This window comes from Phocoena sinus, chromosome 4, assembly GCF_008692025.1.
Source record: "Phocoena sinus isolate mPhoSin1 chromosome 4, mPhoSin1.pri, whole genome shotgun sequence".
NCBI lineage: Eukaryota > Metazoa > Chordata > Mammalia > Artiodactyla > Phocoenidae > Phocoena > Phocoena sinus.
In genome coordinates, this window is record NC_045766.1 from 114,275,301 (window position 1) to 114,292,608 (window position 17,308).

General features: G+C 35.1%; 1 protein-coding gene across 7 annotated transcripts in view; it reads right to left on the reverse strand.

The window, feature by feature from the left end:
• ROBO2 (roundabout guidance receptor 2) overlaps positions 1-17,308 on the reverse strand; it is a 594,883-nt gene that overhangs the window by 49,717 nt on the left and 527,858 nt on the right. For all 7 annotated transcript variants that reach the window (XM_032630901.1, XM_032630900.1, XM_032630902.1 and 4 more), the window contains exons 18-20: positions 11,108-11,290; positions 1,975-2,017; positions 431-558 (exon numbers count right to left, since the gene is read on the reverse strand). In XM_032630901.1, coding sequence (XP_032486792.1) covers positions 431-558; positions 1,975-2,017; positions 11,108-11,290 — 354 coding nt within the window. The remainder of the gene's footprint in view (positions 1-430; positions 559-1,974; positions 2,018-11,107; positions 11,291-17,308) is intronic.

The window sequence follows — 17,308 nt, forward strand, 5'->3', positions numbered from 1 at the left end:
TTAAGTGTCTACTCCTTATATGATATTATATTTTTACCGTCTGCTATAGTGCCAGATACACAGGACATGCTCAATAAATATATATTGAATGCGAATCAGAGAAGTGAAAAGACTGGTTCGAAATCATAAGCCCTGTTTGGCAACATCGTTCCTGATTTTAGTAATCTTGTACTAATAGTTCCAAAACCAAATGTATTATGAATATTTATCTTCTTCGTTAGTGATGACGTCCTTAAAAGCTTAGTTTTACTCAAGATAATAGATACAACAGTTTTATAATAAAATATTTAGCAAATGTACAGCATTATATGTACATGTGCATCACTAAATTTAATTATGGAAGAAAATACTTTTTAGTATGCCTTTTTCAAAACATCTAGGAAAGCCAAGAAAACAAATAAATGAAAAAATTTTGAAAAACATAACTTACCTCCACGCCCAAAATTCGCAATCTCATTTGGGCCACTATTGCTGTTGTTTACTGGCAAGCTCGTGGCTGGCCATGAATCAGCAAGCCATGGATAACTGGGATCACCAGCATTTAGAAGACCTGGGCGGCTAAAACAGGAATTAAAAGGAAATCAATCCATGGAACTCAATGAGAGATTTGGACATCAGTCTCATGAACTAAAATGGATTAAAGAATTTAAGATTTTAATTCACTTTCAAATTAAAATCTGTAGGCTCTCAAGAATTAAGGAACTTTAGCAGTTCACTAGGCTATATATAGATCAACCCTGTCAGTGGAAGCCGAAGAGTGCTGCCTGGGATTCTGCTGATACCCAAATGAATTCAGTCGTCTTCCCTGAAACTGGTGGGAAACTGGTAACATAGCAGCATCCCAAAACAAGGTCTGATGATAAACTGGCACCTCAAGGGAACAATTGCTCAGTATCAGCCATTTCCAGGACTTTGAACTATTGCTTCCTTAATTCCTGCAGCTCCCATATTTATCTGTCTCCTATAGGCTATAACCCCTGATATGGGCCCTCATGCTTGATTAGAGGCAAGGAACTTAAGGGAAATTAATGAACAGTATTTATACTGTTCCATCAATAGCACATTTTCAGGTTCTCTAAATTTAAAATATTAGGAGAATATTAAAGGTTTTTTTAAAGATCCACTGTGGTCTGATCCAGCATGTGTATATAATCTACGCAGAAAACTTCCTTCATATCCTATTTAATAAAGAATTCCCATCTTTAAAATAAAAGATGGGATTCTGGTCACTTTCCAGATTATTAGCATATTTACAAAGATACAGCAACATCTATAGTCATTGTACTTTTTTTTCTGATAGACCCTTTGTGATACAATCCCTAAGAGAAACATGTGTTTCTATGGAAACTGCAGTAAGGAGATCCAACTGCTTTCTTGCTACATCCACTAGCTCTCATTAGACCTAATCTCTTTTTGCTAAAATATTGATTAAATGGGAGATTGGAAGTTATTACCAGAGCCTAATTACAATCTCTATATCGGCAAAGGGAAAATAGATGAGGATATATGGGTTTGTTATCAACTTTAATCAATTTCAATTGAGTATCCAAAGTTGTGGAATCCAGTCTGATCAATCTACAGCCTATTCATCATCCATGAATCATTTACTTTGTGATCGATTATGTGTAATTGTTCACTCACAGCAATTTAGTGAGAACCAATAAGGAGTCTTAAACAACAGCAACTTCATTTGCTAATGTCTAATTAATGCAATAAACATCCTGCTAACAAATGAACACATTCCTTGTGATATTTACTACTAATTTCTTCAGGGGCCTCTGGGAGATATGAAACATCTGGACTTGATTCCTCTAAAGTGCACAACAGATAGGCCATTAAACCTTATGGTAAGCCATTTAATTCCTCCTAGAATTCTCACTTATAAGTGATTGTTTATTACAATAATAGCCTCTTACTATAGAGTTTCCTCAGTCCTGATTAAAAATAATAATTTAAAAAATCTCCTCAGTATACCTTCCATTGCTCATTAGTCCTCCATCTCCTCTTTGAAATGTAACTGTAAAAAAAAAAAAAAAAAGAAACATACACAAGTAGTCAATATTAATTATGATTAATAACAACTACCTATTGGCCCTTAGTTTAGAGCTGAAACCTCTGGGAATTTTAACAAAATATAATTAACATAATTGTACAGAGAATAAGAAGCAGTGGTTTGGCCTAAAGCAAAGCTATCATTTGCTCCATCTTTAATAAGACATTGAAATATTCCTCAAGCCAAACATATGGTTAAGTCAAAGGGGCAATTTTTATTTGGGTGTCAATTGGTATATACATGGTATTGGAAGATCGACATGCAATAGCGAGGAATTATCAAATCATGACTTTTAATGTTAACATATTGGTGTCCTAATCAGAGGGCATAATGCAAAATGCACATAGTTGAAACTGAAACAGGATAGTCCAAACAGATAATACCCTTTTAATGAAACAAGTGAAAGTACTGATTGACAACACATTCCTCCCCATCACAGATCCTTTTAGGGACATTAAGAAGCACTATGAGCTGAAATACTATAATTACAAAGACATGAACTGTAATGAATGGAGAATACATAATGTATTGGGTGCTTTGTTTCATTAGCCAACTCTTACAAAAATGAAACTTTCAAATAATTGATACTGAATATATTCCAATTGTATATAATGATTACAAAACTTAAGTCCTTTTTAAAACTGTGGAACTTATTAGCAATATCAAGAAGTATCCAAGAGGGTCACAGCTGAAGAATCCACTCCCTCTGGTCACTAGATTCCATTCTACAAAGCTAACAACATGAAAGTGGGCTTCAAGGATTGGCCAAAGAAGGTAAATATCAGTTTGGGTCCATCATCCCGTATCCAAAACCTTTGCAGCTAAATTTATTTGGAATTCAAAATGCTTCAGATCTGAGATAGGTAATATGATGCATACTGCAGAGAGGGTCCAAGGCAGCAAATGTATTTAAAATTATTGTTTTTGCAATGAGATGTGAATATTCATGATTAGTGGAAAAAAGTCTATAAATAACTTCATATTATTTTCGACCAAATTTTGCCACAAAATTACTTAACTAGAAAATCATTGGGAAAAAAAATTGGTGATTAGAAGTTTATGGATTGCAAAATTGCAATTTTGACCAAAATTAGTATGGATCAGCTAAACCAATCCCTGGGGATGAAGGCAAAAATACCATTTCACAGATGTGAATCCAACATATCCTATCTTTGGAAGATACTGATTAGATTTCCTGTGATTATTTGGTGAGCAAAAGTAAAAATAAAATTTTATGAATTGATTCATATTTTTAATAAACTAAGGTCGTATTGCTACTTAAAGTGCACACATAGTAAATACTTTCTCATTTGGATAATCTCTCCATCATTCACCTCTTTCTCAAGTTTGAGCTAATAAATATGATCACTCTTTAGATCTTATAACTTTCTAAATGTAGTTCCCCAATCCCTTCCCTAAGGTCATCTCAGGATATATCTCTCATGGCATCATAATTAGGCAATAAGATGGCTAAGGTTCTTTCAGGAATTCATGAAGCAGTTCTTTCAGAAACATCTTGGCACCTAAAAGTACATTGCCTTATCAAGTTTTTAGGTAACTTGTCAAGTGAATTATAAAACAATCCTTACATAACCTTTGTACCTGCCCACGACTGGCTATGGACAGCTCCTTGGAGAAAATAAAAGAATACTGATCACTAATCTGCTTCCTGATGGATTCAGGTGTTGGGAATCAACAATCAGCAGTGTATCCACACCACACTGGGTCCCTTTAATAACTGCTTTTAAGAACAACAATAAAAAATTGATCTGAAACAATTATTGAAAAGAACTGAGCACTGGTTGTATTAAATACAGGCCTGATTAGGAGGAAAAAACACAAAATGTGAAAACAGTACAGCTAATTAGCTTTCTATCTGATGTGACTTCCTAGTTATGTGGATTTTTAATGGATTATCAAGTGATTGTTTTACTCTGGTAAAAGAGAGCTAAGATAATGCTGTGAATATCATTGTGAATATGCAAATCAGCAGGTACTGATGGGCTACATCTCCAAATGTGCTGCTTAGGAGATACATGGGGAGAAGCTGAGCCCTTCTCTCTAACTTAGATGCTCTTTTTCCTCACCCAAATTTTCTGTTACTGTCAGAGCAATAAATGATATTAGAGAAAAAGAGGAGAACTGAAGCAGAAGCACAGAAATTAAGTTGTATTTAACTTCATGTACTTACTAATGGTAAATTTTTCATAAACTGTAAATTTTAAAGTATTATGATGCAGCACTGAAAATCTTATCCAAAAGATATCATTCAAATGGCTAATAAGCACCTGACAAGATGCTCAACATCAGTAATCATTAGGAAAGTGAAAATCAAAACTATTGGCACAGTGGTTGAGAGTATGCCTGCCGAGGCAGGGGACACGGGTTCGTGCCCCGGTCCGGGAAGATCCCACATGCCGCAGAGCGGCTGGGCCTGTGAGCCATGGCCGCTGAGCCTGTGCGTCCGGAGCCTGTGCTCCGCAACGGGAGAGGCCACAACAGTGAGAGGCCCGCATAGCGCAGAAAAAAAACTATTGGGTTGGCCAAAATTTCATTCAGATCTTACGGAAAAACCAGAATGAAATTTCTGGCCAACCCAATACAATGAGCTGTTACTTCACACCTATTAGGTTGGCTGCTATGCAAGAAACATAAAATAAGCATTAACAAGAATGTGGAGGAATTGAAACCCTTGTGCACTGTTTGTGGAAGGTAAAATGGTGCAGCCATAGTTGAAAACAGTATGTTGGTTCCTCAAAAAATTAAAAATAGAATTACTGTAAGATCCATCAATTCCGTTTCCAAAGGAATTGAAATCAGGGTCTCAAAGAGATATTTGTACATCCATGTTCATTGTAACATTATTCATAGTAGCTAAAATGTGGAAGCAAACCAAGCATCCAGTGATGGATGAATGGATCAGCAAAGTGTACATATAGACACAATGGAACATTATTCAGCCTTGAAAAGGAAGAAATTTCTGAAATATGCTAAAACTTTGATGTATCTTGAGGACATTATGCTAAGTGAAATAAGCCAGTCACAAAAAGATAAATACTGTATAAGTCCACTTCTATGAGGTACTTAGAGTAGTCAAAATCATAGAGACAGAAAGAAGAATGACGGTTGTGAGGGCCTGGGGGGAGGGGGTAATAGGGAGTTATTGTTTACTGGATATAGATTTTCAGTTTTAGAAGATGAAAAGATTTATGGATATGGATGGTGGTGATGGTTGCACATCATGAATGCATTTAATGCCACTGAATTGTACACTTTAAAATGGTCAAGATAGTAAGTTTTATGTAATGTTCATTTTACCACAATAAAAAATTGAAAAAAAAATTATCAAGTTAATTTACAGCTGTGTTAGAGTATGGACACTATGGTATGGTCCATATTTGCCAAATGAGAATTAAATGTTGTGAATAAAAGAATTTTAAATTTCAAAACTTTCAAGACATATTGATTTCCTATTTGTATTCCAAATCATTAAACTGTTTTCAAATGGTTCTAGGCCGCTAAAAGACTGTCAAAATATTTCATAAAGACATTTATCTTTGTACCTCTGCATACCAACTGCACAAAGGCAAAAATACACAGTCATTGTGTAAATACATAATTGACTTAAAATGGCTCATGGATACAATTTGATATACATGAGAATCTTCAATTTTGTATGTTTCTATCAGGAGAGAAAAAGAACAACAAAAAACAATACCTTTACATAATAAGGTTGATTAGTTGTCTTTTTAAAGCAAGGGAAAGAGAGAGAACACTTTTTCGAGTATCCTTTTCTTCCCATGCTCCAAAACTTTTAGATTTGTTCCATTTTGAAAAGTAGACCAAAAATAACTGAGTTCTATTAGACCATGAGATCAAAAGCAGACTAGAGGGCTTCCCTGGTGGCACAGTGGTTGAGAGTCTGCCTGCTGATGCAGGGGTCACGGGTTCATGCCTCGGTCCGGGAAGATCCCACATGCCGCGGAGCGGCTGGGCCTATGAGCCATGGCTGCTCAGTCTGCGCTAAGGATGAACAATCAGAACTCCTAAAATGGAAGTCATATTTGGTGTTTTGATCAGCATTTTTTGCGTGTGCAGAGAGAGAAAAGCATAAAAATAAATGCCACAACAAAGTGAAAGCTGTTTTGAGGTAGCTCTCATTTCAGAGATGTTGAACTACCTTAAAGCTGAAAGCAAGAGGGTGGGGAGGGTAGGTGGTTGGACAATCTTGCTCTAGTCACTATTTTGATAATCACAGTGTGGTAACTTTGTGCTTATCAGAATTAAATTTGAAATAAGTGTGAATCTTTACCAGGAGTTTCTGCTAGCATCTAAAATTAAGAATTTTCAAGGGAGCAACATAGAGAAGTTTTTATTGCTAAAACTGACTGACTAGTGCTAAGGTTTCCAAAAAGCTCTATAGACACCACAATCTTAAATGTTTTAGAATTGCATTAAATATTCTGAATTTATTGCAATATTTATAAAAGATATAAGGTAAAGAGATTTTGCAAGTTCATATCATACACAAAGTACCTCTACTATTATCTGACAGGATTAATCCTAATCTCTCACTTTCTAGAATTGAGGGGGAAGGGAAACAGAGCTACGTGGTAAATTGACATTTTGAGGTAAGAAAGCTTTCAGAGTGCCTATCTCTAGTAGGCCACATTTTCCTACTCCAAATGGAAACTTCAATGTTGCCAGCCAAGCCTCACTCCCTTTCCTGATAAGCTATTTCTCAACTATGAATGTAGATTAATCCTCTTTTAATAAGCATTAACTCAAGCCCAGATAATCAGAGTATAAAAATTCCATCAAATCTTTTAGCTGTCTTAGGGTCATTTTGTCAAATAATTTCACCAAGGGTTTAAAACCTATGCATGAAGTGTTTGGTATTTCATAATTTGCTCACTTATTAAATTATATATATTTACTGAGTTTAATAAAATCTGTTCTCCTCAAAGGTAATATTCATAAACTAGAACTCACCTCTTTAAAAGTGAAAATGTTTATTTTCATTAAAAAGTTGGTGACTTAAAAATTGTGAATATGAACAACGTAAGTTTGAAAAGAATTGTGTGGCTTTCATGAAGTTTATAATACAATATATAGAATCTTCATGAAGGCTGCATGGCTTTTATACAAACTTATGTCATTCACTTTTCTATTCACAAATACCATTAATACATATAATCAAACATTTACTCTAGATTCAAAATCACCTAGTATTTTCTGCCTAAACATGTTTACAATTCTATTTCACCCGGTAATTCAGGTAGTGAATCCTTCTGGCAGTCAGGAACCTCACATGCAGTGACAAGCAGACTGACAAGTGTTCAGTGAAGATTAACATAAATAACACTGCATGTTACTCTAGAAAAATATAAAATGATTTCACGTAGAATATGAGATATGAGGATACCTTTCACATTCCAGCTGCCCTTCTTTGAGCCACGAGCAAAACTGTTGTGCGTGTTTGTGTCTAAAGAATTTAAATAAAGAATAAATAGGAAAAAATTGAATAGGAAGTTAGTGTGTAATTTCACCCTGGGGAAATCTCCAAGTTCTTCTATGTAAAGGAGCAAAACATATTCAGGCCAAATTCTACTCTCAGATCATTTAAATGTATAAGTTTACATTTGATTCTTGATAGTTGCTTTTACAATCTAAGGTGCTAATCCACTAGAGTTCTATGATCAATATGTTAAATCCTCTGAAACATAAGAAAAATATCAACACTGAGTAGCATGCCATTTTTTTTTACCTTCCTTTTAAGCATTCAAATATAATTTTCCACATGGAGATGGAGAATCAAAGATTAGCCACAATAAAATCAGCGGGTGAGTTTTTGCCTGTACAGAGTGAATGGAAAGTATCCTGCCGAGAGTTAGACTCTCCACTCTGCAAGTTATTTCTTCTCCCCACTAGTTAAAATCTTCCCTCTGGTGGTTAAAATCTACCTGTGGGGCTTCCCTGGTGGTTGAGAGTCCGCCTGCCGATGCGGGGGACACGGGTTCGTGCCCCGGTCCGGGAGGATCCCACATGCCGCGGAGCGGCTGGGCCCGTGAGCCATGGCCGCTGAGCCTGCGCGTCTGGAGCCTGTGCTCCGCAACAGGAGAGGCCACAACAGTGAGAGGCCCGCGTACCGCAAAAAAATAAAAATAAAAATAAAATCTACCTGTGATGGTTAAGAAGACTTGGAATGAAGTAGGCAAAAGCAAGTGCTGAAATCAAATTTTACCTGCTTTTCAATTCTACTTAGGATCAGTCTAGCTTATTAAAATGCATGTTTCTTAATTTACATCAATTGCAGCCGAGTTTAAGTATAATCCAAGATCAAATTTGGGGTTTGAAATAAATGAAGACATTTTTTTTTATAAATTAATTTAAATACCAATCCCAAAGTAAACTTTCATTTATTTGAAAAAAAAGTTATTGCTATCGTAAATCAATAAGAAAATTTTGAAACTATATAGATATTACCATGTAGTAAAAAGTGGAAACATTAGACTTTTCATTTTGTGAGTAAAATTACATTGCTTTAATGTTACTGGGTTTAGTTTTCATGCTTGTTAAATTATAAGATTTCCAGAGAAATTTTTATGAAAACCAAAAATAAACAGAACTAGTACACATAGACTATTTTCTCTATAATTTTTATAAAACACTTCAGAGAAAAATATCCCTGTATGAAATCCCTGTGCTCTTAAAATGGATCATTAGCTCATGCATGAAGTATCAGAAATTTAAACGTATAATAAATACATACTACACTAATCATTCCTATTTAAAATCCTCATATTCTTTAGAATATAAAAATTCCAGGAGGTGGACGATAGGATATTTCTGGAGGGAAATGTGTAGAGAATATCGCCAGGTCAGATATGTAATGCTAAGTACCTGTGGTTTGGATTTTCATTTGCTTCTCACCTAGAAGAGAACAGCAGTTGTTGGAAGGTAAATTACCAGCTGAGGGTGAATCCATTCTGAGAGTCAGCCATCTATCAATTAAGTACAAAAGTTCAGAAAGGCTGCTCTGTGGCTTGGTCTAATTCCAAAATATTTGAAGTGCATAGCACCTTCCGAGTTAGTAGTTCTTCTACAAGCAGATGGATATCAATCACAATGAGAACTGATAATAGGAAATGTACTACTCTTGTCAAGCTCAAAGACCAACAGATATTTTTAAATTAAATGCATAGGTTTTGCAAAGAGCTACTGTTTTATAAAAAAGAAGAAAAAAGGCTATCTGACATAATTTTACTAAAAACATAAACTACTAATTATGAGACCTATGCTATTTTGAAGGAGTGAGTGAATAAAGATGTATGGAGGGTAAAAATGCAACACTCCAAACGTGGCATCTTAGAACTTTGTACTGAAGTGACTAGCATAGTCAATCTTTTATTATTTTCACTAAAGCCAAGCAATGAGATAAAACGTAAAAATAGTCCTTGAATTAAATCATTCTTCCTTATTTCTCATGTGATTTATATGAGCGTGTCACAGAGATGAAATGGAATGTGGTGATTGACTAAACAGACAGGTTGATGGACAATACCTTCAGGGAATGAAAGCAGAGGACTGGACTGCAAAACAAGAAGTTATGTTAAAGTATCATTAATGTTCATGACTCTGACACTCAGCAGTTATTGCCCAGCATACCTTTCCAGGAAGAATCACTCACTGGTAGGATGATAAAGCACTCAGATGACAAAGCATAAGGATGCAGGCATCAGCAACCAATGAGAAATGAGAATGGCAGAGCAATAGCAAGTCACAAAGCATGAAAGGCCCTTTTCAATGGATACATTATACTACCTTCTTTAGTTCTGGGAATTTGTTCTAACCAGTAACTAATAAACTTTATTTTCACAAAATATAGACATGAGCCACAGTGTGATCGTCAAATGATCGTATTTAAATGCTATCGAATAACAAGAAAGACAACCAAGTGGGTGCTATTCCTTTTATTTTGAACTATACTCAGAAGCTCAGACACCTCCAAGCTACAGCAGTGGATAAACTTAATAAGAATTGAAGCCTCTGTCAAAGTCACCTAACACATTTATGCTTCTTACTAAAGTAAAAATTAGAAATAGAAGATGAATACAATATCTCAAAAATTTTTAAATATTTGAAGGACGATGGCAAATTAAAATTGTTCCCTTGTAAATTCTACAAAGTGTGAAATATTGTGAGACAATTTCTTTTGATGATCATTGTTAGAGAAAGTACTTAAAAGGCATTGCAATTTAAACTGTAATTGAATATAGCTTCAGTATTGAGTTCATTTGTCAATCACTGACTTGATAATTTTCTCTCTCTCTCTCTCTTCCTTGGAAGTATTTTGAAGGCCATAATTTTGGACATCCTTAAAATTCCTGTTCTTGATTCTAAGAAGAAAACATTTTTGCGAACAAGTAGAACACCAACGGTCTTCTTTTTCTTCTGCTGCTTCTCCTTTTTCTTCCTTCTAAAATGCCTATTGGTCCCTTTGAAATAGACATCCTATTTAAGTGACTAGTAAATGACTTAATTCATGCCTCATCAGTCTCATCAATCCTGGTGAGATTTTTTTTGCTTCATTTGTATTTTCCATCTGAGACACAGTTTATATTGTAATCTGTACCATGAAATACAAAGAACTACATTTCAAATCTTTTCTCTTTTTTTCTGAGCATTTTAGGAATGCTCTTGCTTAAATTCCCTTTTCAAACAACGGTGTCATAGCATGCAAGGTGTGTGCATGTGTGTGTGTGTGTGTGTGTGTGTGTGTGTGTGTGTGTTGAACTAGTTGAGAAAAATGTCTAAGCACTTTATCGGTGTGCATTCTTCTTATGCTTCCTTGGAGATACAAGCAAAAAGATTGCCTTATGGTCATAATGTGATATGGTGAAGAGCAGTGCATTAAAGCATGTTGTCTGTAATTGTTTAAATCAAGCCCAAAACGTCCATTCATTCACTCAGTTATTCCATTCCGTTCCTTCCCTTGAATTTTGTCATATTTCTAAAGATAAGACATTTTTTTAGCTGGAAATAGCCTCTTACCAGCATAATTACTGAGTCCCTTTCTCTTCTTTCTTCGCCAATACAACCAGATGCTAAAACCCATCAGAATTACCCAGCAGGCACCACCAATACCAGCTATAAAAGCTGGTTGCTTCACAACATCAGTGATTTGCTCAGTTATGCTGTTATTGTTTTCAGTAATGACAACTTCATTCCTTCCCCCTATGGAAGAAACAACAGTGTTAGTGTTAGTTAATATTAAGACAAATAAACCCACAAAAATACATATATGGTATGCCAAAGGCACAGAAGATTAGAACATTCTTTGAAGCAGGTAATATTTGTTGTGTCCTGAGCCTGTCACAATTTATTGGTAAGCATATTTTGTAAGTTTCAGAAAAAGAATCAAATCATAAGTTTGAGATGTGATTAAGAACATTGCTCCCTTGTGTTTTGTTTTGCTGTGGACAGATTCAGAACCACTTCTTGATTTATTGCCTCATAAATAAGTACTAAAACAAGTCCTGTGAGCTGAAATAATAGTAACCTTTCTTCAGTTAGGCAAAGCATTTTGTAATATAATTCTCATTTTTTTTTTAAAAAAAGCAACTACAACATTTAACGCCAGGTATTTGAAAATTACCTTCCCCCTACAGCACTGCCTAAATACAAATGTTCAAAATATTGCCCTTAGTATTCTACCAAAGGTCTTATTTTGATCAAACATACTTTAATTTTCTGGAAGGTATTAAAATTACTATATTAAACAATGACAATTATGTAAACATCTTTTCATAGAGATTAGTATCTACAGTTAAAACATCATGAAAAGATAAAATTCCTAAATGTCCTTAAAGTAGTTGAAACTAATTTGAAAATCCACTTAAAAGCTGGATACAAAACAACTTGAAAATTAATTCTAAGGTCTATGTAACAAAAACATACATTTAAATCTGGACTAAGATGATTCTAGTAGTCATGTTTCTGACAATTTAGCCCTCTCAGAGGTAATAAAGAAAATCTCAATCCACATTTTTAAACAGGTTTAAAACTCATGGAATCATAATATCACTGAAGAGCAAAGATTTATGTGTTTAAGAGATGAATGAATTCAGGCACTGGAAATTCAGTGATTTCTTATGTTAATATCATATCTCATTAGTAACTAATTCCAGACTTAAAAAATAAATTGTAAGCAAAATATAAATGGCAAATTTCAGCATATCACATCACAGGATGTGTAATTCTCATTGTTTCAGTTATCATAGCACTGTAATATATTAGAAAGTGCAAGGTCTTTGAAGTTCCACATTTGAGTATCATCTCTGCCACTTACTAGCTAAGTAAGCAGTGAGCTTAGGTAGGGCACTTAATCTTTTGGAATCCCTGTTTCTGTTAGTTGGCAACAGTACTATTTCATTTATTTGGGAGGATTAATTGAGACGATGTATGTAAAGAGGTTAATAGGAACACAGTAATTATAGCCCATGTAAGGCTAAGAGTTACTTTAAGGGCCACTCAGGTAGGAATAGAAGTTGTAAATTATCTAGATGTGAGAGTCCTGCAAACAATAGGTGACTTGTTTACCAAGGTTTCACCTTTCTTCCAGGGCAGAAAATTAGCCTATATTCCCCAGCCTCCCTTGTAGCTGAGTACAACAAAGTGACTGAATATTAGCCAGTTGTACACAGGCAGATGCATACTACCTCCAGATCTGACCCATAAACCGCTGTGACAATACGTCACACTCTTTCCTAGCATGTTGGATAGAAACAAGGGATCTGCGGCAGGATGCTGACCATCTAAGACAGTGGTCCCCAACCTTTTGGGCACCAGGGACCGGTTTCGTGGAAGACAATTTTTCCACGCGCGGGCGTGGAGGGGAGAAGGTTCAGGCGGTAATGTGAGTGACGGGCAGATGAAGCTTGCCAGCCTGCGTCTCACTTCCTGCTCTGCGGCCTGGTGCTTACCAGTCCGCAGCCCCGGGGATGGGAACCCCTGCTCTAAGAGACGTAGAGCCATTGATGGAAGGAGCCAAGTTCCGTGAAAAATTTTATGGGGTAAAAACCCCATCCTCCATTCTGCTAACTCATATTAGACTGGGCTATGAATAAGAAAGAAACTTTTATTTTGTTAAGCCAATCTGTATGCCCACTTGTTTGTTATAGCTGCTAGCATTTCTTATGGTCTAATATGCCATTCTTGAAATGTCTTTTGTGTTAATTTCCAGATTTAAAAACTAACTTCACTTATGTAGTGAAGCTGGTTCATTTTCCTAATCTATCTGCTCTTAGTTACTATACATATAAACATAATCAAACGTGTATTTAAAATGAGCTCATATTTTCAACTTGAGACACATCAATACATATATCTGGTGATTGTGTTAAACACTAGTAGTTACTAAAAAGAAAACACCTTATAGCACAAACAGAAAAGAAAATTCATCCTTCATTTGTGTAAAAGATCCATAAAATGTCTTATTGAATATAGTGAAATATTTATTTATGTTACCCAAAGTGTATGAGTATTTCTTGTGCTGCTAGTATTTTTAAAACAATGTTGTCAGTTGGACTAATTAGAGCACAGACATGGGATGTGTGTGACCTGTAACACTCCATTTTTCTCTCAGACAAAAAAATATAATGAAATATAATGTCTTCCTCCCACTGGACAGTAATGAAGAACAAAACTAATTTGTTGGACTAAAAATTAATTAGACACATCAGATTCGATTGTACCTATTACTGTGAAAGTTTGCAGTTGTTCCACATATTGCCAACTATGGAAGGTAAGCATGAAATAGGCAAATGATTAAGGAAACAATAGGTATATTACTAAGCAAGATTACTGAGAATTTTAAGTCAATGTAATTTGGTTATATGACATGCTGTTTGATGCTTATATATATAAATGTATTTGGTTGTATTTGTCTGTGTGTAATTGCAAACATAAAATTATGGATATTTTGATGTAAAAGTCACCTTATCAGTGGAGACAGCAAATAAAAGAACAATACTACTTTTAAGTCTGTGTAAGGCTATTTATTATATTTATACAAATTTTAATTAAAGGTCCCTTAATGTAACTTTTTGGAATAAAAACTAAGCTGAGAAGGAATAGATGAAACAGTACATTGTCTGGCATAAGACAAATCTAAAATTATCAGCCATAAATTACATCAAATGCCAATACATGGTTTAATTAAAGCAAAGGGGAAGTGAGGAAGAGCTTGAGTCACTTCAAGTGCTGTTTCCAGTACTGAATAGACAATAGGAAAAGTGTAAATTGAAAGAGAAATGGAGATTAGCCATCACTAAATCACTTTTCAAATAAGGAATAACAGTTGTGTAGATACGGTGATCAGACAAGATGTTGAGGTAGATATGCAAGGTTAATTAAAGAAACAATTAAAGGCTTCTTCAGTACAACAGTAGATACTAAAAAGAAATAAATCTCTCGAGGACAAATAGCCTTTTCCAGGTTGAATTGTGCTTGTGTGTGTGTGTGTGCGTGTGTGTGCATGTGTGTGTGTGTGTTTATTTCAAGTAGTACAATTCTATTTTTTATAATTATGTCTTGGATATTGTGTATTCTAACTACATGAAAAGGAGATAGAAATATTACTTATTAGATTATTTTTTATTTCATAGAAAAATTTGAAAAGTATGATATATAAACAAATTAAAAGGTACTCATTATCCACTTGATCACTCAGTCTTTTTAAAATAGTACGAGTTAAGCAAAACTTTCCATTTGATTTAAAATAATCTTAGTTAACATTATTATTTTAAGTTACCATACAATTGTTTATTCTTAACTGTCATGACATGAACTTGGGGAAATGGTGTTACTGCAATTTTTACTTGCCTCCAAATACAATAAATCCCCCAAATATTGTGAAGCAAATAGGTAGCTACTACAAACCAAAATCAAAACAAACCAACTTTTCCATGCTTGAGAATTATATTTATTACCAAAGATGACAGAAAACAAAAAGAAAACGTGAAAGGAAAATATAGATATTTGGTAATCCTACTGGTCTTTGATTTAGAAAAATTACATTCAGTCAATCTTTTTCATATATATGCTAGAAGGGCAGTGAAAAAAAAAAAAGCGGGCTTCCCTGGTGGCGCAGTGGTTGAGAGTCCGCCTGCTGATGCAGGGGACATGAGTTCGTGCCCCGGTCCGGGAAGAGCCCACATGCCGTGGAGCAGCTGGGCCCATGAGCCATGGCTGCTGAGCCTGCGCATCCGGAGGCTGTGCCCGCAATGGGAGAGGCCACAACAGTGAAAGGCCCGCATACCGAAAAAAAACAAACAAAACAAAACAAAAGCTTTGTTTGCCTATCTAGGAGCTCTCATAGAAAGCTATACCTTTCAAACATGTTTCATATATATATATATATATATATATATATATTTGTGTGTGTGTGTGTGTGTGTGTGCGGGCCTCTCACTGTTGCAGCCTCTCCTGCTGTGGAGCACAGGCTCCAGACGCATAGGCTCAGCAGCCATGGCTCATGGGCCCAGCCGCTCCGCAGCATGTGGGATCTTCCAGGCCGGGGCACAAACCTGTGTCCCCTGCATCGGCAGGCAGACTCTCAACCACTGCGCCACCAGAGAAGCCCTGTTTCATATTTTTTAAGTGAAAAATTACTGCCTTATTTCTAAATAACAAATATTCTAAATATTATTTAGAAAATATGTAGAAATAAGAATAAGTTCATCTATATCTGTTAAATCCTATTGGGTGTACCTGTATTTTTCTTATTCCAATTTATTTTAGAAAATCTCAGAAGGGCAAGATTATAGGTTTCCCTCAGGTTAAGAAATTAATTCAGTTTGTATGACTAATTAAGAAAGGGAAGGCAATTTAAAGAAAAGTTAATACTATAACTTTTTAAATGTTTTTAATATATAAAAGGAAGGATACTTGGAGAATCTAAAAAAATTTAACATGACAACTGAATATTAAATCACTTCATTATATAATAAATACATTGTAAAAAAAAACAACCTCCCAGAATTTGGTAGTATGTTCTGTGTGCATATTTTAGAAAATAAACAGAAAAGAATGCAAATGGCACATTGGCTTGTATGAAACTCTGGACAAGTATTTTTAAAATATATAAACTCTAGGAAGAACATTTAAAAAGATAAAGACACTGACAAACAAATAAAATCAGGGTAAACTGAAGGGATTTGCCTTTTGAAAGAATAAAATCACTCAAGAAAAAAAAAATCTGCATTTATGAGGCTTTCTACCCCCTTAGAGAGCTCAGTCCATGCAGCACTAGGGAGATAGAACTCAAGCTGAAAATCTCAGTCTTACTTCTAGGAGGTGTCAGAAGATAACCTTTGCAGCTGCCAGTGTGACAAAAAATTAAGGGAGAAACCATGTGAAAGAGGGAGAGACAGGAGAGTGATGTTCTCAAATCTGTGTATAAATTCTCCCTCAGTACTAGTGTGAACCCTGAATTGTGCAGGCAGAAGGACGATTTCAAGGATTTGGTGAAATTCAAAAGGTAAAAGGCTGCAAAGACTGAGCAGACTCTCTCACTGCAGAGAAGATTGTGCTTGAAGTTTAAATTCCATCAAGTTAGGCAGACCAGATAAATATATTAGGCTTTTCACTGAAAGTCCAGGAGCACTATACCTTAGAAGTAAAAATTAAACTGAGGTTTTGCCTGAAGAATATTGTCAAAGCATAAATAGTCCATACTAACAATATGTAAAAACCAAGCCACCACAAGATCGAGATGATCAGCCAGTAACATAACTGCCTCTCAGGAAAAGAAAAACAACATTCTTCAGAAGATCACAAAATTGTATAGTATGTTTTCTACAATGTCCAGTATATAGTAAAAAATTACCAGGCATGCAAAAACAAGCAAAGCAATAATAACAACCACAATAGCAAAAATGAGGAAAAGATAACCCAAGATCAAGAGGAATAGTAATCAATAGAAACAGACCATGAGATGACATGGATGTTGAAATTAGGAGGAAAGGACTTTCAAGCAACTATTACAATATGTTCATTAATTTAAAATAATAGAGTCCTAATGAAATGAACACATGGGGAATTTCAGAGGGCAATGAAAAATGTAAAAGAGAACAAATGGAATTTGTATTATATAAACTGAATAATTCACTGGATACTTCCACTTCTGCCCATGAAAGGATAACAGGAATGAGACATGCCATCCCACCATAAACAAGGAAAGCCTAGGCAAAA